The sequence below is a fragment of the Vigna angularis genome, chromosome 11, assembly GCF_016808095.1.
Source record: "Vigna angularis cultivar LongXiaoDou No.4 chromosome 11, ASM1680809v1, whole genome shotgun sequence".
NCBI classification, from domain to species: domain Eukaryota; kingdom Viridiplantae; phylum Streptophyta; class Magnoliopsida; order Fabales; family Fabaceae; genus Vigna; species Vigna angularis.
In genome coordinates this window covers 24,582,230-24,606,039 of record NC_068980.1, presented here as the reverse complement: position 1 = coordinate 24,606,039, position 23,810 = coordinate 24,582,230, and the positions used below count along the sequence as shown (strand labels likewise).

The following is a 23,810-nucleotide window of genomic DNA, read 5'->3' as shown; positions in this document are numbered from 1 at the left end:
GTTTTAATATTTTTCTCTTTTTTGTATAAATGGTATTTTAGTACGAATATTGCAAATATTTGTTTTTCTTCGTGCTTGCGCTCAATCACTTACTCTTGCTATTTTTTAATCTGAGTATGAAACTTGCATTGCTTCTTGCGAACGTACTTTTACATTTTACGCATTTAACAACTTAATTCTTCAAGCAAAGGTCAGAGTTAAACGTAATTTGCCCTTATAAGCGGTTTTCTTTTTTCTTATTCATTTCATTTGTTTCGTGTATGAATAGACATTATTGAGAAATTATAAAATTGGGGAAAATGAAGAAATTATGGTCATAATTGTCAAAGACAGTCAGCAATATTAGGAATCCATTGTGGCACTCACCAACCATGAAAGAGGCTTGAGTTTGAGATTGAAAGGGACACACATATTAAAAATTAGAATTATGAGATGGAATATCTTTTATATATACTATAAGTGTCAAATTTGCCTCAAAATATTGATAAAAATATATACTGCATGCTTCCAGTCTTTTTGTTATCCATTCTAATTGATTTAATTTATTTTAACTTTTGTTTCAATCTTTGTTAAAGTACCAATACACATTTACATTTGATTTGTTCATCAAGCGAAAGAATTTGTGATTTTCTTTATAATAACTATAATAACAACTATACTTGTAACCTTATGAATTTACTTCAATATTTCACTTTCTAATATATTTCACCTCCAGAAGCCATAATGAGCAGATTGCAAAGTGACTACACTCACATCTCACCATTATTGATGAACAAGCTCTTGCACGGATACCATGTAGCATACCACATCTTCAAATCAAATTCATTATTAATTATTATTATTATATATATATATATATATATGATAGAAGAGATATATATATATACATATATATACATACATATATATATATATATACATATATATACATACATATATATATATATATTTTGTCTGATGCTTTTTTGACTGTAATTAAATCTCCACAGTTAACAGCACCAGATATGATTCACTAGTGTTGAAGCAAAAGGGGTATATATGTTGTCCTATCTATGAAGTATTGTGGTTAAGAAAAAGCCTTAAAGTAGCAAAACTAAAAAAGAAAGGTAAAAACCATTTATAGTATAAATCTGGAACCTCCCAGCCCCATTTTGTATTGACAAGTACTCTCATACACCTCTTGCATATTATGAAGCTGCAATTCTCTCAAAATGTCCAAGCCTATTGTCAGCCAACCTTGAACCATAAGTTGAATTCTTGTACTCGAACCACGTAAACTCTTTGTATAGGCTTTCTTTTCCTTTCATGAGAGAAGGCAACGGTGCTATTTTCTCACTCAAAGGTGGACCTCCAAAGTAAATCATTGAGAGCCTGGACTTGAATCCATTTGCTAAAACCCTGTGTCTCACACTCCGAAACCGTCCATTAGTCATAACCTATGTTCATGCACCACAAAAACAAAAAGGAAAAACACAGGCAATGAACACATTAGAGTACTCATAAGAAACTATGATAAACCGATATAAAAAAATAATGTGACAACCCTTTTGAATATTATATTACTGACATAACTGTTGGGCTATCAGATGTTTAGCAAGAGAGGTTTATTAAGGAGACACAGACAACACAAACAAACATGACATAAACAGTGATAATTTCTGAACCTAATTATATAAAGAATTAATATCAAACACCTGAGTCTAACCATATTCACATCATCATTATCTACTCAAAATCTTAAAATAAAGAATTAAAGCTATCCTTTTCTATCCAAAACCTTAAAATAAAGAATTAACGTCATCATTCTCTACCAAAAACCTTAAAATAAAGAATTAACAAGAATTTCATTTCTATCTAATCGTGAAAACAAAACTTTTTGCTTCTCCTTTCTTATTTCCTTTCTGAACTTTTCCCCATGGTGTTCTGGAAAGGGGAGGGAGTTTAAAGACTCTCACACATTTTCAAAAAGGCACTCAAAAGGGGAATTTGTATTATTTTCTCCACTTGTCTGTATAAATATGAAGGTACTAAAGAAGATGGGATTTTTCGTTTTGCTCGTTGAACTTTTTGGTGTGTAGCAATAAGATGGTTTGTGTTGTACCTGAAGAGAATCTCCAACATTGATGAAGAAGGAGTTGTGATCGGGTGGGACTGAAATCCAGCTTCCATCTCTGAGATAAATTTGAAGGCCTGAAGTGTTGTTAGACCTAAGCAGAGATATGATTTGTGGGTCTGTGTGTTCTCCAAATCCAATCATGTTCTCACCATTCACAGCAAGTTCAGGGCAAGCAGGATAATGATTCACCCTGAAAACAGAGTCACTTTCTTTATCCCTCAGAAGCTTGCTGAACACATTCTTCTGCTGAATCTTCAGCCCTTCTGCCATCAGCTCAAGAATATCACAAGCCATTTTCTTCACAGAACACATGTAGCTGTTCAACAGACACCTGCAGTATAGCACCAACAAGAGATAACAAAATCAATCATTTTCTAATTTTTTTAGTTCATGTATACATACATAAAAGTAGTTGAAACTGGTTCTATTTTGACAAGGCACCTGAATTTCTCGTGATTTTTACCATAGAGAGAAAAATCGTGTTCTTGATTGTTGTTTAGAAGAAGATACTCAACCCAACCAACATCACCATTGTGTCCAATCCTCTTGCTACCATACCCAAATGGATTAGGAGGCCCTGCTTTTTCCTTCTCATTGAGTGGCAAAGAGAAGAACTTGAGGGCCTCAGTTTCCAATCGGGATATAGCTTCCATGGGAACTCCATGGTTGATGACTTTGAAGAATCCAAACTCCTCACAAGCATTCACTATGAGGGTCTTTGCATCAGGTTTGGAAAGGTCGACTATGGGAATTGTGGAGGCGAATGTGGATGCCATGCGGTTCTTGATGTAGGAGTATTGCTCTGTTGTTGTTTTGGACAACGATGCCATTTTTCTTGCAGATTGCTCTCAAGTTGTTTTGCTTTAGGTGCCAAATGAGAGGGAGAAGAAAGTGAAGATGAAGAGGTTTTGCAGAGTCGGTGATAATGTGAAAGAGAGATAGAACTAGAAGAAGAGAGTTTGAGTTGTGAGAAGAACGGTTTGGTCATAGGCTATTTATACCCAAAAGCTCAGGGGGCATTGAAAAAGAAACACAAACATGATTCATTGGAGACATCATGTGATCTTAGTAGATAATCATGTCCATTGAGCAGGTCTATAGAATAATATATTTAATTATGTAAAAATCTGTTAAAAATTATTAGTTTTTTAAATATTATTTTCATCTTAAAATCTTTAAGCTCGGTGTAATTGTATCCATCTAAATGTAGTTTAAATTGATTTTTAATATACGTGGAAGAACTTTAAACTTTATTTACTATGGGATTAGAATTTCTAGTTTCTTAATAGCTTTTTCCCATTCTGAATTACCAACCTTTCTTTTAACGGGCTATGACCATCACAATATAGTAATTGAGTCATCATCCACTTAACCATTATTTACATAAATAGATTTTCTTCCACTATAATATGCATGACAACTTTATCATATTCAAGGCATGTCGATGAGATTTCTTTCATGAGAACAAATATACTAAAGAAATATATATTAGACTCATTTAAGTATTATTGGATTAAATAATTTTATTAGAGATATTTATTGATTTAATTATTATATATTAATAGAATATATTGTCAAATCAAAGTAGTTTAATTATATAATATAATGATATCACAAACACCTTTTATGTCATATATGACTATGATACATGGTTAATTTTGTTATATAATATATTATTGTTATTATCATGTTGATTTATTATAAATGTAGTAAGTTTTTATTGTTTTTTATTTTATAAGATTTTATAGAGTTTATAAATTTTATAAATACATATAATATTTTTTTAGACAATGATATTTTTATACTCATTATTATATTTACATAGATCTTAAACTCTTTTTTATAGGTAGATTTTTCTCTTTATTCCATTCAAGTCATTTGTATTCTATAGAAAGGCCTATGCTCTAAATTTCTTGAGGAACATTTGGTGTCCACCGTGAGGACCCCATAAACTCTTCCCAAGCCTCTTTGATATTTTTATACTCTATTATTATTTTTATACAAAACCATATATTACATACAAAATTATACAATTTATATATATTTTTTTATCTATAAATCCCTGCAAACTAAGGTAGGAGTATAAATTCCTACCAACTACCGTAGAAGTATAGGTCCCTACCAACCAAGGTTGGAGTATAGATTCATACTAACCGAGGTAGAAGAACCTAGAGTCCTTTATTAGAGGATCACATATCTATTGTTAATATGATTATCCATATCATTCTTAAAAATAAGTTCAGGTATGCTTCCATATTTTATTTTATCATAAATTGGGGTATGGGTTCGTAAAGGATAAAATATAAATTTTCAATTTATTTGATAGTATTGTCTATAAATCAACTCATAAGAAGAATCTTTCCAATACCTTTTATCGCTAATATGCTAAGACTAATTCTCTAAAATAATTAAATTTACTTCTTTTTTATGCTTAACCATGAATCATTTATAGAATGGTATCCATCACTCTTCTTTATGACCCTAGGTTTGAGGAATTCTAACTAGACACTCCATACATCAATATTTTATTATGAAATAATTCGTTTGTTCAAAATTTATGAATAAGTGCTACAATAAGTGCACTTATTTGCTACAATTATGAAATAGTGTTAAAACAATTTTTTTTCTTTTGCTTTGATAACACTTGCCTCAATAAGTGCTACAAATTCCAATAATGGTCACACTAAGAAGAATTGAGTCCAAGAGCACTATGGTCCAAAGGTTGAAGGTGAAATAGTTTTGCAACTACAAGAGTTACATATAGTTGTTACTCTTTGGCTTTTCACTACATCGGGAATGGATATACCTAAACATTTCCCACACACTAAAGGTCAGGTAAAATTTTTAATGGTGCAATCGATTATTTTACTAAATGGATAGAGACAAAAGCTTTATCAACTATCACTGCCCAACAAGTGCAAATGTTCTTATGAGAGAATGTTGTATGTAGACATAACTTACCCCACTATATTGTCATCCTTAATGGTTAATAATTCATTAACAAAGCCTTCAAATAATTTATGGAGTTCGATAGACATTGATAAATCAACGATCAAACTAAAGTAACAAACAAAGTTAAATTGAACTAGTTGAAGAAAATACGTGGCCAAGTCAAAAGTCCTTTGGGCTGATGAGATTCCAATTATATTATGGGATACCATTGCACTCCCTAATCATTGAAAAAAGAAACACCTTTTCGACTCAGATATGGAGCAAATGCCATGACCTTCATTGAGTTCAAAGAATTCTTATGCAAAAGATGAAGATTTGATGAAGCTAACAATTACAAAACAATCTTAAGTATAATGACCACAAAATCCTCGATGCTTGTGAACATTGATAAGTCAATAAAAAATCAATCTTATACACAAGATGCAAGAAGAAAATCAAGTGAAAGAGGATGAGGTACGATTATTATTCTCAGACAAAGTGTCAGTGTCATTGCTAAGAAGGTGAAATCTTTTTTAGGATTTATATTAGGAAATTTGTAAAAAAAGGTCTAAGGAAAAATATGGCTAGGAAAGACATGGTTCTTAAATTTTTTCATATGTAAACATTCAAGAATATTTCGAAAACTTTTATACACCATGCAAACTTGTAGAGAAGTCAAGCATAAACTCATGAAGTTGTCTATGATACGATCCCAAAATGAAGTCCTGAACCAAAAACTTGACAAAATGATAAAAAATATAAATCATAACAATAATAAAAAGAATAAACTAATAATTATATTCTAACCTCAGAATCCATTGAGAAATTATAACAAAATCAACCCTAAAGGCTCAACACTCCATGGAATGTAGAAATTAACATAAAAATAGACTAAGAGATGGTGAAATGCAACACCCCATTTTAGGATGTCATGGTAAGTATAAAGTGTTGAATACTTTAAAACTTTAACCTCTTATACCATTGCGGAAAACAAAATTCAATAAAACTTTATTAAATTATCATGCAAATTTAAACAGTATGAGTAAAACGTTGTAATAAGTAAAATCCAAAAAAACAATTACATTAAGTCAAATAGTTTGTCAAAAACAAGTTTGAAAGTTTACTAGTTCTCCCAATCATTCTAACACCTCAATTTTAGATGTCACGAATAGGTTATAAAACTTTCTAACTTGCGAAAGGTAAAAATTTAAAACCTTTTTAAATTGAAGTAAAAAATAATTCTTATTTATTTAATCTAAATTAAATTAACTCATATTTAAAAGCTAGCCATTTTAAATGAAGTTACAAAACTATTTACATTATTGAATATACAAAGTCGTTCAATGAACCTGAAAAGTTTCCCAAGCACTTGTTATTCCTTGTTGCTTTACTCATCAACTGGTACATTTGTAGAATCAACTGCTCTCATATAACAACACGAGTTATAGGAACTTCACACAAACATAAACAAACAAGTGTGAGCTAACATAATAAACATCAAAACAACAGTACAACATTTATATCTCAATTGTTAAGTTACCACGATTCTATCACATCAATTCATAGTAAGATCATAACAAGCAATACAATAACAAACCATACATTCCTTTAAAAGAAATCATGATCAACTTATTAGCTCTACACATCCTGTTTGTTAAAAACAACCTATGTCGATATCAATCATCTCTATAAACATATGTCTTCTTCCATACTTTACCACCATTCATGTTTACCAAAATAGGACAATTAATGTTTCCTTCCCTAGACCTCTATTAGGGACGCACAAGGACAAACATCCATTATCATAAAGTCTGTCTAAGATGGTAGCACATAAAATGCCTACCAAAGATGACAACACACACAAAGTCTACCCAAGACAACACACACAAAGTCTACCTAAGACAACAACACCAAGCCTACCTAAGACAACCACACATAAAGAGCCTACTTGAGACGATAACACATGTTAAATCCAGCTCCAGTAGCACATAAGCCTACCTCTATTAGTAGCACGAGTTAAAGCCTAGGACAATAGCACATGCAGAGCCTACCTAAGATGATAGCATGAGTTAAAGCCTATTTTGAGAACGTATGAGCCTACCTAAGCCGGTAGCATGAGTTAAAGCTTACCTCTACAACACATGAGCTTGTCTAATTCGGTAGCACGAGTTAAAGCCTACCTCTACAACACGTGAGCCTACTAAGTCGATATCACAATTTATAGCTTCCTTGGCAACACATAAGCCTAGCTAAGATGGTTGCATGAGTTAAAGCCTACCTTGACAACACACGAGCCTACCTAAGACAATAGTTAAAGTCTGCCTCAACAACACTTAAGTCTAGCCAAGATGATAGCCCGAATTAAAACCTGCTTCGACAACACATGTTCCTATCTAATATGGTTACACAAGTAAAATCATGCCTCGGTAACACATGAGCCTACCTAAGTTGGTAGAACGAGTTAAGAACTACCTCGATAACACATAAGCCTACCTAAGTCGATGGCACGAGTTGAGGCCGACCTCAACAACACATGAACCTACCTAAGTTGATAGCACAAGTTAAAGCCTATCTCAACAATACATGAGCTTACCTAAGATGGTAGTACGAGTTAAAGCCTACTCTACCAACACATAAGCTTACCTAACTAGGTAGCATGAGTTAAAGCTTGCTTCAAAAACACACATGCCTACCTAAGTAGGTAACATAAAACCAATCTAAGGTGACAATCTAAGGCCGACCAACTCATATAATGAGTTTTTCGCCATATGTTATACATAGATACAGAAGTTAACACCGAGTTCATCATGGTCAAAGACCTATAGCTGACCAAACAATCAATCTCCTTACAAACATAAAGCTAACTACAACTTGGTACCCATCCAACCTAATAAATATTTTAAAAAGCTTGAGCCAACAAGGCCCAATCAACATTATTAGCCTAAAATGGTTAAATAATATTAACATATATATTGGTTGATTTAATTATCATTTATTAATAAAGTATATGGTTAAATCTCAATAGTTTGATTGTACGTTACTGATATCATAAATATCCTTTAATGTCATATATCAACAAAATATATGGTTAATTTGGTTAAATAATATATAATTGTTATTATCATGCTGATTTATTATAAATGTGGTAAAAAAATTTATCTATTATTTTATAAAAAGTTTCATAGGATCCAAAAATCCTATAAATTTATATGTTATCTCTATATGAAGAACAATAACACTTTCATACTTAATATTATATTGACATAGTTCCTAAATCTCTTACTCTATTAGATAATATTTTATTTATGAATTTTCTCTTTTATTCCAACCATCAAAAATATTCAAACCACTTGAATTGTACCACCTATTAAAAAACTAATACTCCAAATTTCGATAAAAACATTTATTTATTTATTTTAATTTATTTTATCAAATAACTCATTTTCACTTCTTTTTCTTTACTATTTCTTTGTTCGATGGATATGTTTCGATTTTCCCTTGGGTTTTGTGGACACTGCATCTTTGCAAGGTACGTTGCCAAAGGAGCAATGGTAAATAAAATTTAGCACGAGGGTGAAGTAGTGCATGCATCTAGTAATGTTTGAACCGAGAGGTTTAGTCACAACCATACAACATGCGTGGAAACATTCTAAGTGTAGAAAAAAGGTAAAACATTGGTATAAAATTTTGATGCCATGATATATTTTATTTGTATTCCTTTGTACATTCACCCAAAAAACACTATATTCCTCCTTATCGACATCCATACTTTGGGTTTCCCAAATACAATGTGCTAGTGTTGTTGATTTTGTTCCATGTTTTGCTCATTTGGTTCCTTTACACCCATTCTACCCACCTGTCACCCTCTTCGGCATGTGTCTCCAAATATATTATCTAAATCTTTCTCTTTCCTACCCTAGATTTTCATCGGTTCATACAACAAGGAGTTATCTAGTAGCAGCTATCAATAAAGTAAAGCAAAAAACTTCTTTAAAACACTTTATAGATATTCTTTTCATTTTTCATAAGTTCCTGCTGTTTATATTTATAAAAAAATATGTTTATAACTATTAATAAATTTCACCCTTGTAGTTAAAACATATTAGATCTAGTTTATTATTTTGTAAGAATTTATCATGTATTTTAAGTAAGATAAATTAAATTCATGTGTTTTCAAGTTAAAAAAAATGTTCTATTTTTTCATTTTTATCCAATATGGGAGTTAGATTTATATTTGGATTCTCTAACAATCTCATAGAGTCCAGCTGATACCACTTTCTACTTAAAACTTTAAGACAATAGATTAATTGATCTCTTAACTTTATATAGTGTTCTACTTTTTTATTTTTATCCAATGTGAGACTTAAATTCATACTTGGATTCCAACAATCTCCCCTTCTAGCAAAATCTATGAAATTTGAGTCTAATTACATAAAAGATTAATATCACTCTTTATCCAAAACTTTAATACAATAAATTAATAAATTTTTTACATTTATATAATATTTTACTTTTTTATTTCTATCTAATATAAGGTCTAAACTCCTACTTAAATTCGCACATAAACAATTATATCCAAGCATAATGACAAAAAAATATATGAAAAAATAAGCAATTTTTTTCCACTAATTTAGTTATGCACGGTTGAACTATTTTTCTTCCTGCTTTTCTTTCCACTCTATAAAGCTACTCCTTTCGTAATTAAATGAAACCTAGAGACTCTCCTTGCAATAGAAATCTCCTTCTTTATTACTTGATTATTTCATGAACAAAAGTAGAATGTATGCTATTAGAAAAATATTTTACTATATTGAAACAATTGATCTCAAAACTCTCTAGTTTAAAACAATTAAATTACGTCACGTTTGAATATATACTTTTCAATATATTACTATTAATTAAAACAATGTTTTGCATAGGCATTTAATTCTTGTGGGAGAAACAAGTGTCTTCACTATAGTCTCATACAGCATATTATCGATGCACTAGAGGCTGCTTGTAGATTTTTTCAAGATGCGATGAAAGCAAAGTTCTATTTGGCAAAAAAAATGTACAAAAAGATGAGCATCATCTCTGAAATTCTTATCTTATAATTTTTCATGATTATAGCCACCATCTGTTGTTTTTCTTTCCTTACATTACCCACCTTTTCATACTATTCAAGAAATCCACCCAATCCTCATAAAACCCTAAATCATTAATTCAATTAAATCCCTATTTTAATTGAGGCGTTACATTAATAATTTTCCCTTTAATTAAGTATTAAGACCCACAACAATCATTATATTAATGCTACCACAACAACAATTATATTAATGCTACCAATAAGGTATTATTATAACATCACTTTGTCATGTTTGTGCAATGATCTTTGATGTGTTCCAACTAGCTTATCATTGTCCCATCATCTAATCCATAATTGAACTTATCACTTTCTCCTTTAGCACTACTCATCATACATTCTTATTTTTATTATCACTAACTCATCATTGCGCTTATGACATCATTATTTAAATTTTATATTCCTCCAACAAAATACTTCTTTATATTTTATAATCATAATCCAACATGCTAGCATTATTCAAAAGTTGTTTAATATTTTTAATAATATAAGAATGTAAAAGAATGAGTGTGTAAGTGTTTTTTTTTTCATTTTAAAATAAACATATCACATGTTGTAATATTATTAATCGATGTTACTAGTTATTGAGCTCAATCAATTTTTGTGACTGAAGGTATCTTATCATATATAATAGAGCATGACTAATATTGTCCCAAGCTTACATTACAAAAAAAATCAGCAATCTCGTTATTATAATTGAGAAGTGAGCATAAAGCATAAACTACACATATATATCCTTCAAAATTCAGTACCACATCCCAAAGGTTTTGTTTAAATGATAAAAGAAATAAGCACACTAGTACAAAATGGGCTTTTAAACTCGCACAATAGACCTTGGTTTACACCAAACCGCTGTCTATTCAGACACGGTGGCAGTTTTGTAATTAACGATACCTTATAGGCCTCGGTTCAGATTTGACCGGTGCCAAAAAGGGTTACTACTTCGGTTGTGAAAGCAACCGGTGCCTAATTAGTGGTTTCTGACACGGTTAAAAAAAACCGGTGCCAAAAAGGGGTATACTGCATCGGTTGGTAGGAGGGACCGAGGCGTATCAGCCTCTACTGCCTCGGGCCAGAAGGACCGAGGCATATAACCCTCTTATTTCCCCAAATATTTTCCCCAGTGAACGAAAACCTACCCTCACTCTCGCCTCCCTCGCTCTCGCGCCTCCCTCCCTTCACCTCGCCTCCCTCTCGCTCTCGCGCCTCCCTCTCGCTCTCGCGCCTCCCTCCCCTCACCTCGCCTCCCTCTCGCTCTCGCGCCTCCCTCCCCTCACCTCGCCTCCCTCTCGCTCTCGCGCCTCCCTCCCCTCACCTCGCCTCCCTCTCGCTCTCGCGCCTCCCTCCCCTCACCTCGCCTCCCTCGCTCTCGCGCCTCCCTCCCCTCACCTCGCCTCCCTCGCTCTCGTGCCTCCCTCGCTCTCGCGCCTCCCTCGCTCTCGCGCCTCCCTCGCTCTCGCGCCTCCCTCGCTCTCGCGCCTCTCTCCCCTCGGTCTCGCTCCGTCACTCTCTCGCTGGCTCGCTCCGTCGCTCTCTCGGTCTCCAAAATCTCCTGCGAGTGCGTCGCCTCTGGAGGGAAGAGCAAGCGGTGGTGGTGCGTCAATGGTGGCGGTGGTGATAGTGGTGGTGGTGGTGGTCAGATTAGGGTTTTTCTGATGTTGATGGTGGTGGTGCGAATCTGAGATTAAGGTCAGATTGGGGTAAAATTAGGGTCAGATTAGGGTTTTTCGAATCTGAGATTTTGTTTTACTTGCTTCTTTGAATCTGAGATTGGGGTAAAATTAGGGTCAGATCTGATGTTGTCTGTGTTAACTTTTCTGTGTTAATTTGCTTCAGGCACCAAAATTAAATTCCTGTGTTAATTTGTCATCATTTTCAAAGCAAGCTAATGTGTTCAGATCTACAAAAAGGGGTGAGGGTTTTGCTTAATCTGAGTTCTCTCCTTGTTCAAAAACCCTACTGATAATGCATAACGAAAAAAATGAATAAAAAAAAAGACCCTACTGCCTCGGTTTAGCCTCCAACCGAGGCAGTAGAAGGAGAAGAACAATCTCGGTTCTGATAACCGAGGCCGAATCGTACCGTTTTTTGTCTCGTTCCAGAACCGAGGCATAAAGTTGATCACTTTTTACCTCGTCTGAATATGCCTCGATTCAAAAACCGGTGCCTATTAGCGAATTTAACCGGTGCCATTTCCTTTAAATGTACTAGTGGCATAACAAAAATTTAAAATATATGGGTGAAAGAATGGATATAAATATATAGTAGAAAATAAGAACCAAAATCATTACTTCAACAGGAAAATAGAGAAAATTAGTACCTTTTTATCCTCAAGAATTTCCTCTTCATTCTTATGTAGTGTCAACGGTTAAATGGAGATTTTCTACGATCTTATCCATTCCCTTTATCTCTTTTTAGCCTATATTATCCAAAATAAACACAGCATACGTCACTTTCACGTACAACTTCAAATGATAGTTCAATTCAAGCCAGAGATCACTGTTTGGGCTTTGTATATCCTCTGTTTTCTTTTCTTTTTTTACTTTACACACAAATGAAATTAAAAAAAAAGTTACATTAATTATAAATAGTAATACTAATATATAACAACAAACAAATATTCTAGTTATAAATTCAAAATGCCTAATATTTTGTGGTACACCAAGTAATATATGATTGTTAGAATTATTCTAGTTAATTGGTTGTGTAATGTATAACCAGACTGTCATAGGTGGAAGTGAACGAAAGAGACCACCTAGAAGAAGAGGTTGATACTCGAGAGATCATGTGTTATACAATCTAGATAACCGAACGTATGTTGCTAGTAACAAATATTCCTAAGCTACGTAAATGTTGTTTAGTAGATAATGGATGGTGATTGAATTATAATTAAGTTTCTACTAATTTTAAGTCATTTTAAAACTTATAAATAAAGATAAAAAATAACAAAGTAAGTGATTGAATTAATTCGAATACAAGACTTTAATGTGACCTCGATAAAATTAATTTGTAACAAGTTCTTCCAGTGATTTAAAGTGCAAAGAAGAAAATATTTTAATTAGGATTATTCAAATTTACCTTAAATGTGAAGGTGTGTTACGTAAGAAATCCTTAACTCTACGCCTTGTAACATATTGATTATAATTAGGGTTAATAATTATTTAATATAAAAAAAGTGAATCACCATTACATATTTTCACAGTATTTAGTATGTACTTGCCATGGGTTTTTAGATTATCGGTGAAAGATATTTAAATTAATTTGGAGTATATATATATATATATATATATATATATATATATATATATATATATATATATATATATATATATATATATATATAGAATTATGATATTTTAATAACTTTTTAATAACAGACTATATATTACTATTTTATTGGTATATAAAATCACATGTTATAACGTTGTTATAAAAAAATTATTAAAAAAATATTTTTCATATATATATATATATATATATATATATATATAAATGGGGTAAAAATGGAAAAGGTGGCATTATATCTGACATGGCTCTCTATTCATAACACACGCGTTTTGGAAGTGAAACGCGGAGATTGAGCCGTCACTATCTGGTGAAAGAGTAGCATCGTTCTATTCATGTGGTGAAGTTGGAAACTGGTCAAAGAATCTTGAAGATGTGAATGGGCCAACGTGATACAAAAGAAGAAAATAAAATATATAGAAAAAAGAAGGATAGGGTGGGATTTGAGGGAGGAAGACGCCACCACATCTCGTGTTGCAAACGTGTCTACCATAGCACACATTGATTTCTTCGGTGAGACGGTTTATTTTAGAAAATATAAAATGACTTTTATGGTCACAAAAATATAATAATAAAAGGACATTTTATCGTTAAATATGAAATGATTTTGATGTTAAATAGAAAGAAGACTAACCAAAATCTTAAAATGACAGTGATTAGGATAGAGAATAAATAGAAAGCATGATTCTAAATCACTAACTTATCTATCACGTCATATTGGATTGATAAATAAACAATATAAATTTTGAAAATGGATGGTTTTGTAAGAATTTGGTGATGAAAATAAAGAATTATTGTGCCAATAAACAAGCATGATTGTGTCGAATTTAGAAATTGATTAAAGAAAGGGAAAAGGATTGAAGGGTGATTGAAGAGGAAAAGAAGAGAGTAACATTCACCCTTTGTAGACCGACATGGCTATATGTATCAAAGATCTTTCATTGTTGGGGTCCTGCTTTCAAGGGAGGGACCATGTCAAATCAATTTTCTTTCTTAATTTTATATATTTTCTTATCACTTTCATATAGGTTTTCTCTTAATATTTGGATCTTAATGGTGACATCTAGATTGTTATTTTTATTAATATAAAAACAAAGCAATAATAATATAATATTTATGAAAATATTAAAGAAAATAACTTATTTTTCACTATAATATTTATGAAAATCATTCTCATTGGAAATGCTCACTTGAATGGTAGATTATATTATTATTAACATTATTATTATTATTACTACTATTATTATTACTATTACTATTTTTATTTATGTATTTTTTTATTACTATTATAATTAAAACTTAATCTTTAGAATTTTTGTCAATTTCTTGTGTTAATATTGTATAAGTAAAGAAAGTAAATTTTTACATGTAGATTGAAACATGTGAAATGTAAAAGAGCACTTATTAATGTAAAAGAGCAATCACTCTCGTTCTAAATATTAAAGGATTATTGTTGTATTAGAATATTGATATTTTATTTGATTGGACAAAAGACAACCGTCAATACATATATGCTTATTTTTATTTTTATATTGTGTGAAACTTTTGACCATAATTGAATCCCCATCGTTAAGAAGATGAGATGTGATTCATCAGTGTTGAAGCAAAAGGAGCATATATATATATATATGGTGTCCTATCTATGAAGTATTATGGTTGGAAAAAGCCTTAAAGTAGCAAAACTAAAAAAGAAAGGGAAAAACCATTGATAGTATAAATTGTAAACCTCCCAGGCCCATTTTGTATTGACAAGTGTCCTCATACACCTCTGGCATATTATGAAGCTGCAATTCTCTCAAAATGTCCAAGCCTATTGTCAGCCAATCTTGAGCCATAGGTTAAATTCTTGTACTCGAACCACGTAAACTCTTTGTATAGGCTTTCTTTTCCTTTCATGAGAGAGGGAAATGATGTTATTTTCTCACTCAAAGGTGGACCTCCAAAGTAAATCATGGAGAGCCTGGACTTGAATCCATTTGCCAAAACCCTGTGTCTCACACTCCGAAACCGTCCATTAGTCATAACCTATGTTCATGCACCCACCAAAACAAAAGGGGAAAACACACGCAATGAACACGTTAGAGTACTAATCAGAAACAATGATTAACCAATATCATAAAATCATGTGGCATACCCCTTTTCAAATATAAGTTAACAAGTCAACCAAAATTTTAGCACACGCATTTTCAAAAAGGCATCAAAAAGGAGAGTTTGTATTGTTTTTTTGACTTATCCATATAAATAGGAAGGTAACAAGGAAGATGGGATTTTTCTTTTTGCTCGATGAGCTTTTTGGTGTGCAGCAATAAGATGGTTTGTGTTGTACCTGAAGAGAATCTCCAACATTGATGAAGAAGGAGTTGTGATCGGGTGGGACTGAAATCCAGCTTCCATCTCTGAGATAAATTTGAAGGCCTGAAGTGTTGTTAGACCTAAGCAGAGATATGATTTGTGGGTCTGTGTGTTCTCCAAATCCAATCATGTTCTCACCATTCACAGCAAGTTCAGGGCAAGCAGGATAATGATTCACCCTGAAAACAGAGTCACTTTCTTTATCCCTCAGAAGCTTGCTGAACACATTCTTCTGCTGAATCTTCAGCCCTTCTGCCATCAGCTCAAGAATATCACAAGCCATTTTCCTCACAGAAGACATGTAGCTGTTCAACAGACACCTGCAATATAGCACCAACAACAGATAACAAAATCAATCATTTTCTTAATTTTTTTAGTTCATTTATACATACATAAAAGTAGTTGAAACTGGTTCTATTTTGACAAGGCACCTGAATTTCTCGTGATTTTTACCATAGAGAGAAAAATCATGTTCTTGATTGGTGTTTAGAAGAAGATACTCAACCCAACCAACATCACCATTGGGTCCAATCCTCTTGCTACCATACCCAAATGGATTAGGAGACCCTGCTTTTTCTTTTTCATTGAGTGGCAAAGAGAAGAACTCGAGGGCCTCAGTTTCCAATTGGGATATAACTTCCATGGGAACTCCATGGTTGATGACTTTGAAGAATCCAAACTCCTCACAAGCATTCACAATGAGGGTCTTTGCATCAGGTTTGGAAAGGTCGACTATGGGAATTGTGGAAGAGAATGTGGATGCCATGCAGTTCTGCTTTGAGTGCGAAATTGGAGGGAGAAGAAGGTGAGAATGAAGAGGCTTCGGATAGTCAATGAAAGAGCGAAAAGAGAGAGAGAACTTGAAGAAGGTTTGAGTTGTGAGAAAAATCATTGGGTTTGGTCTATTTATACCCAAAAACTTGGTGGGGGCATTGAAAAAGATAGAGAAACATGATTCAATGTCAGATTTTGAAATTGGAGACATCATGTGATATTAGTAGATAATCATGTTCATTACCTAGGTCTATAAAATATTATATTTAAGTGTGTACCAAAAGTCTGTTCAAAGTTATTAGTTTTTTAAATGTCATTAACAAAATTCAACATTGTACTGTACGTACATTTTTTAATTAGTATATTCATTTTTTATTATTAATTAATAATAGGGTTACGTAATTGCAATTTTTTAAATAAAAATACTAGTTGTAATACTTTATATAAAACAATATAATATAACTCCATTTGGCAACCAAATTAACCATATATCGATTTTTTTTATTAACAAAATATATAATACAGAGCAAGACCTTTTCACAGAAAAGACAATAATTTTTATTAAATTCACTGCAGTAAAATGCTTCTTTTACAATCTAAAAAGCAACCAAATATTCAAGACATGACTCGAATACGTAAATCATGCACAACACTCTTCAATATAAATTTAAATTTTCTTTCAGGTATCGGTTATAATATGACTAATTTACTATGACCAATTCATAATCTAATATACTTTCTGTTATTTAACTTCATTATTGGAACGTTATATATATATATATATATATATATATATATATATATATATATATATTAATATTAAAGAAAATAACTTATTTTTCACTATAATATTTATGAAAATCATTCTCATTGGAATTGTCAAAATAATTATAACCTACAAGTCAATCTGACTTACCATAGGTTTAAGTCGGATTGTATTTGAAAAAAATATAATTTTTTTATATGGATTAGTTTTTAATCTGGCTCACTTAGAACTTGATTCACTCGGGTTGAACCCGTGGTGAGCCGAGTTGTAATCCATCTAATTTAATTTAATTATTTATAATTTTGTGTTTGAATATTATTAGTTAGCATTTTTTTATTATAGTGTAGATGAGATAAAAAAATGATGTTTCAATAGAGAAAAATATTATAAATTTATCTATTCAAGACTCCAATATTATAGATGGACAAGTGATACAAAAATTATCAATATTAAAAACTTTTGTTCGCCTTTTGTGATTGTTTTTGGATTACGTTTGGATTGTTTGATATTTTTTTATATTTTGAATTATCATTTTAGAGTTTATTTAGATTTGAATTAAAAAAAATTATTTTAAAAAAGAACTTATAATTAAGTGAGTCAACCCGTTTAATCCACCAACCCGTGGTGGGTCGAGCCGAATTCAAATTTTTTCAGCTCGCTAATAAATGAGCCAGGTTGGGTTAGCTCACTAAGGCTTTGTTCACTTGAATGAATTTGGGGGAGAGTGATTGAATGAATTTGAGAGGATTTGATTGTTGTTTATTTGAGTGTATTTAGAGGTAAGTGAGAGGTAATTTGGAAGTAAATTTTTTTAATCTGTCACGTCAATCAAATCTTACACTAATTCTCACAAATTTTACTTTCAAATCCAGTCTTACTTATCTCCAAATTTACTCAAATAAACAACAACAAAAATTATCTTCAAATCCACTCAATCACTCTCCCCCAAATCCATTCAAGTGAACAAAGAGCAAGTGATCAACCCGTGGTGGATCGGACAAGTCGAGCCGGATTATCCATTTTGACAACTCTAAAAAATACTCATTCAAGATAGTTTTATATTGTTATTGACATTATTATTACTATTTTTATTATTATTATTATTATATATTTTTGACGCAATCCAATTGACTTGTTTTTTCAACATCTACAAGAGAGTCTCCATTCTTCTTCTGAATTTGTGCGGAGGGGACCATTTTTTATTATATACGCCTTTAATTCAAATATTACCCTTCTTTCCATTTCACTTTATAAATTATTTCATTATCATAACATATAGTACTCCATAATACAGCCTGGTCGTTTAGCATCACTTTCAGTATGAAGAAAAATTGTTATGTTTGGAAAACTTATCATCTGAAAATTAATTATAAAATTGTCTTGCAAGTTTATATTTAATTTTTTGTTCATTTTCTCTTTCTGTGCATGACTGGTATTTAGACGAATATTGAAAAAAAAAAAATTCTGACTTTTTCCCTCGATCACTTTCTGTTGCTATTTTTTAATCTGATATGAAAGTTGCATTGCTTCTAGGGAATGTATTTTTACGGTGTACGTTTCTAACAACCTAATTTAAGGAATGGTCATAGTTAAACGTAATTTGCCCTTATAAGTGGTTTTCTTTTTCGTATTCATTTTCATTTGTTTCGTGTATGAATAGAATTATTAAAGAAATTTATAAAATTGGGAAGAATGAAGAAATTTTTGTCATAATTGACAAAGACGGTTTAGCAGTGTATATTGGTTTAAATCCATTGTGGCACTCACCAGCCATGAAAGAAGTTTGACGTTGAGATTGAAAGGGACACACATTAAAAATGAGAATTAAGAAATTAATTTTGATATTTTGACATATATACTAAAATGTTAAGTGTCAATTTTGTCAGAAAATAGTCATAAAAATAGTGATTACGAAACCACCAATGTATGCTTCAAAATTGTTATCCATTATATTCCTATATTATTCATCTTCTTTTTCACGTTTATTTTAATCTTTGTCAAATACCAATTCACATTTACATTTCATTTCTTCATCAAATAAATCATTTTTTTAATTTCTTTATAATGACTATAATAACGAGAAAACTTATAACCATATAAATTTACTTCAATATTTCACTTAAAGTTATGTTTAAAAATTGTTATAATGTACTTAAAAATTTATTAAATAAATGTGAAAATACACCATAAACACCATTGGTACTACATCTTTATAACATGTTTCTCAAATTTGTATTATTTTGATCATATCCTCTTTAGTAGCGTTATTATTTTGTACTTGTTTTAAACATATATTTATTTTTGAATAATCAGAAGTTATTCAAAATACTTGATTTGTTTAATTAAAGAGAAATTAAATTAACCCGTTAGACTATGGTAAATCAGGAGTCTTGAAATTCGTTTGTAACCTGTTAAAGTTAATGGAATCCTTTAAGAACCATAAAGGAGAACAAGACATAGTTGAGGTTAAACAAACCAGTATAAAACAAACTTTTATCTCTATCTCCTTTTTATTGTGTTTCCAAACGCTTGTAAAACTTCTCGAGTGTTCAACATTGTCTATACACCGTCTAACCCTGTAAACAATGTTTAGCACTTTTTTCGAAAAGTTTTCAAACTCTATTAAATACAATTATTGCCAATAAAATTCTACATTGTAATTATATAGGTATATCTTATACTCCAAAAAATAATCCATATATCTCTAAACTATCAATTATCATATTCTCTACCAAAAACAACTTAAAATCTCCAATGATTATTAGAAGTTAACCCTAAAAATTTTGTAGACTTCAAATATTTCTTCACATGCAGACATATAAAAAAATCAATATTAATATGTATAGTTCCCCACAAACACGTAAACGTAATACAATAATGTTGATAGGGGGAGTTATGTGAAAGATAAACCTAAACCCTTGTGTGTTTTTGATGATGACAACAACAGAAATATTTTAATAGTTTCTTGCACACATTATGTAAAGTTATGTTTATATGTTTGTTTGTGCTTGAACTATTTGTTTTGCATACTTATTGTGGTTATACATGAGCTTATATATGTGGTATGCATATTCATGGTTTTGAATGATAAAACTCTTTGCACAATGCACATTTGTATGAATTAATCGATTATAGTGTTTAAGTAATGTATTAGATTCATCAGATATCAGTAAATGCTTAACTGTGGCAAACTACAAGTTTTAACCGATTACATTATATGTATAATCGATTAAAACTCGTGCCTTTGTTTATACTTGTTTGCTGAGTGCAGTGATGTGTTTTAAAATGAAAAAGTTTTCAAATTTGCTTAAGTGTTATACTTAACCGATTACATTGTTTTCTTAATTGGTTAAGTCTCGTGCACACTAAAAACTATTTTCTTTATAAGTCTTAACAACCATAACAGTCATATTTTGAATTGTTTTGACTTACATTAATTGTGCAATCGATTACATTAAATGCGTAATTTGTTAAATGTCTTTTAATGTAATTTTGGTATAGCAGTGATAATTGCTTACCCAATTACATTAATATTGTAATCGATTAAGATGCGTCAGACTTGAGAAAACTATATATTGACGCATAACTCTCTGCAAAAAGAACTTTTGGAATAGTATCGTTAATATCTGACAAAGTTAGTTGAGGTAAAAAATTGGAGGGGTGTTCATTCTCCAAGAATCAAGAAGCGTTTAGTTTTGAAGATTCAAAGGACTCTTGAAAGAATTGTTGTGTGCTTACGTTTGTTGATCATCATCTGCACTCTTAGGTGTTCTGAATCAAATAAATGTTGATTTTGCAATATGTGGATTGTGGTTTCCCTGTTGATGGTGGCCAAAAAGAGAACATGGAGTTTTGGTTTATTTTAGGGGTGTCTCAAAGGGTTTTTGCAGAAAGATGATTGTTCTTTCTGTGTTGTGTTTTTCTATATTAGATTTGGAGTTGGAGAGGAGATTGCATTGAGAGAGAGTCTATGTAACTCTTGTTGTATAATTCAATCTATATAGTGAAGTGACTTTCAATCTCAGGTTGATTGAAAGAGGACTAGATGCAGGCATAGAGGTCGAACTAGTATAAAAACTTGGTGTTTGTCTTTCTATCCCTTATTTCTTTCAATTCATTATATTTTTATTTGCTTGTATTTCAAGAAAGTGTTAAAGATTTTCAAAGGTTTTGAAAAGAACAATTTTTTTAATACTGAACCAATTCACTCCCTTCTTGGTTGGGAAATAAGACCTATCTTTTTCAACAATTAGAAACTTCTAAACTCCATCAAACATGTATTCATCATCATTTCACCACTAACCCAAAATTTTTCATCATACAACAATAACATAATCACAACATAAAGCAAACAAGACTAAGTTAACTCTCCTTACGTTCAAGATATTCAGAATCCATACAGAGACAAACAATAAGGTTAGTTAGCTCCTCTTACCTTATTTTTATGCAGACGACTTCTTTCCTAGTTTGGCTCATGCTTCAATTTTTCCTCTATGTAGTTTCTTTGTTAACTCTGTCACACATAAAACTATTTTACTGCACAAAAAAGTTGCACCACTAAAAAGAAAACTCATATTCATTCTTATTACTCTTTTTAGCATAAAAAATAAATATATTTTTTCTCTTGCTAAGGTTCGAACTCACCACTTCTAAGTTCCAAACAAACATTCCAAACCAAGTAGACTATGACATGTCACTAGTAAAAAATATGGATTTTAACTCGCCTATTTGACATCGGTTTCGTTGCAACTGAAGCATAAAATGGTGCGCTGACATTTTTGTAATTATCGCAAACGTATATGTTTCAGTTCAAAAAGAACCGAAGCCTAAAGGGGTCTATGACCTTGGTTGTTTAGAGAACCGAGGCCATATAATAGTTATGCCTCAATTATTTAGAAAATTGAGGTATAAAATAACTGAAAATATTTTTTTAAGAGGCTTTAGGCAGCGATTTTTTAATGAACCGAGGCCGTAGAGGCTTATTGTCTCGGTTAAAAAAATAACTAAGGTAATAACATGCATTTAGGGTTAAATTTCGCGAACAAAAACATTTCTAGACAGAAATCATCTTCTGTGTCGTTGCTCTCTCTCGTCTTTGATTTTGCGACCACCATCTTCAACATTTCTTCCAATTTTTCTTTCATTTTTCGTTGATTAAGTGCTTAGGAATGATTTTATTTTATTTTGACCGATTGATTTTATGCACATGTGCTCTTCGAATAAATGCTTTGGGATGTTCATTTCGTTTTAACTCCAAACTCACCTTCAATGTTAGTTTCATTTTAGGTTTTTCATGTTTTCGTTTGGTTGTTTGTTGGACACCGTTTTTTGTGCAGCGTTTTCTGGACAACGTTTCATGTTTTTTGTTTTCCTGATAAATAGAAAAAGTTTTCTGGACAACGTTTTGTGTGTAGGTCTGTTTTTTTGTTTCTAGGATTATGTAATATGGTTTATGTGATATGGAATGGTTACAAAAATGATCATTTTTTAAAAAAAAAACATACTTTAGACAACGATTTTGGTAAAAACTGAGGAATAAAGGGTTTATTGCCTCAGTTCTGGATCCAATTGAGTCTATTGCCTTGGTCGAATCTAGAACTGAGACAATAGACCCATTTTTTTATTTTTTTTCTTTACTGCTTCGGATTTTTTGAACTGAGACAAAATCGTAATTTTTTTGTCTCGGTATTTGAACTGAGGTCAAAAGTCTCGACTTTTTACCTAGTTTAAATATATCTGAATTTTGCAATCACTGTCATAAACTCAAAACAACCGAGGCAATATCCCTTCATTGCACTAGTATTTATTTTGTCATTCATATACTCGAAACAACAAACAATCATCATACACACAAATACGTCCAAGAATAATAAAAATATAAATCACATGTAAAAAAAAATCCAACACGTGACTTTCAACTCATAACAAATAACTCTAACAAATTGTATTACGTTTTACTTTGATATAACCTATCATTTATTATTTTAACTAATGTTTTCTAAAATTTTATTTACTATTTTCCGTGTCTAAAAACAGTTTTTAATTTAATAATTAACGATTTTGTTTCTAAATTTAGTCGTTATGTAATTATCTATATATTTATAGAATTTTTTTTATTAATAATTTACAATAGTGTATTGAGAAACGTTGATTGATTTTTGAATAAAAGAATCAGTTTATACAAAGTAATATATGATAGTATAACTTTTATGGTTTATAAATATGCAATTATGTAACTCTATTATTAAATTAATAATAAAAAATGACTTTACTCACAAAAAATATACTTTTTTTATAATTGTATATAGTTTTCAAATTTGTTTACAAAGAATAAAAAATTAAATTAAATTTTAAATCAATCTCACTTTTAAATTTTCTCCAAATAAAGAAAAATCTATAGTAATTATCTTCTCTCTTTTTTCAGTTATTTTCATCTTTCCAAACATAGAATTAGATATATATAT

At 31.1% G+C, this 23,810-nt stretch overlaps 2 protein-coding genes across 2 annotated transcripts; both read right to left on the bottom strand.

The window, feature by feature from the left end:
* Positions 1–992: 992 nt before the first annotated feature.
* LOC108332455 (gibberellin 2-beta-dioxygenase 1-like) lies at positions 993–3,037 on the bottom strand. The gene is given in 3 exon segments (NM_001329823.1): positions 993–1,436; positions 2,102–2,447; positions 2,558–3,037. Coding segments are annotated over 3 exon segments (984 nt in total). The 5' UTR covers positions 2,947–3,037; the 3' UTR covers positions 993–1,187.
* An 11,921-nt stretch (positions 3,038–14,958) lies between these two features.
* LOC108333021 (gibberellin 2-beta-dioxygenase 1) lies at positions 14,959–16,806 on the bottom strand. Its single transcript, XM_017568332.2, has 3 exons — positions 16,238–16,806; positions 15,781–16,126; positions 14,959–15,479 (listed from the first exon to the last, which is right to left on the bottom strand). The coding sequence occupies exons 1-3, from the start codon at positions 16,792–16,794 to the stop codon at positions 15,231–15,233; spliced, it is 1,152 nt and encodes a 383-aa protein (XP_017423821.1). The 5' UTR covers positions 16,795–16,806; the 3' UTR covers positions 14,959–15,230.
* Positions 16,807–23,810: the final 7,004 nt, after the last annotated feature.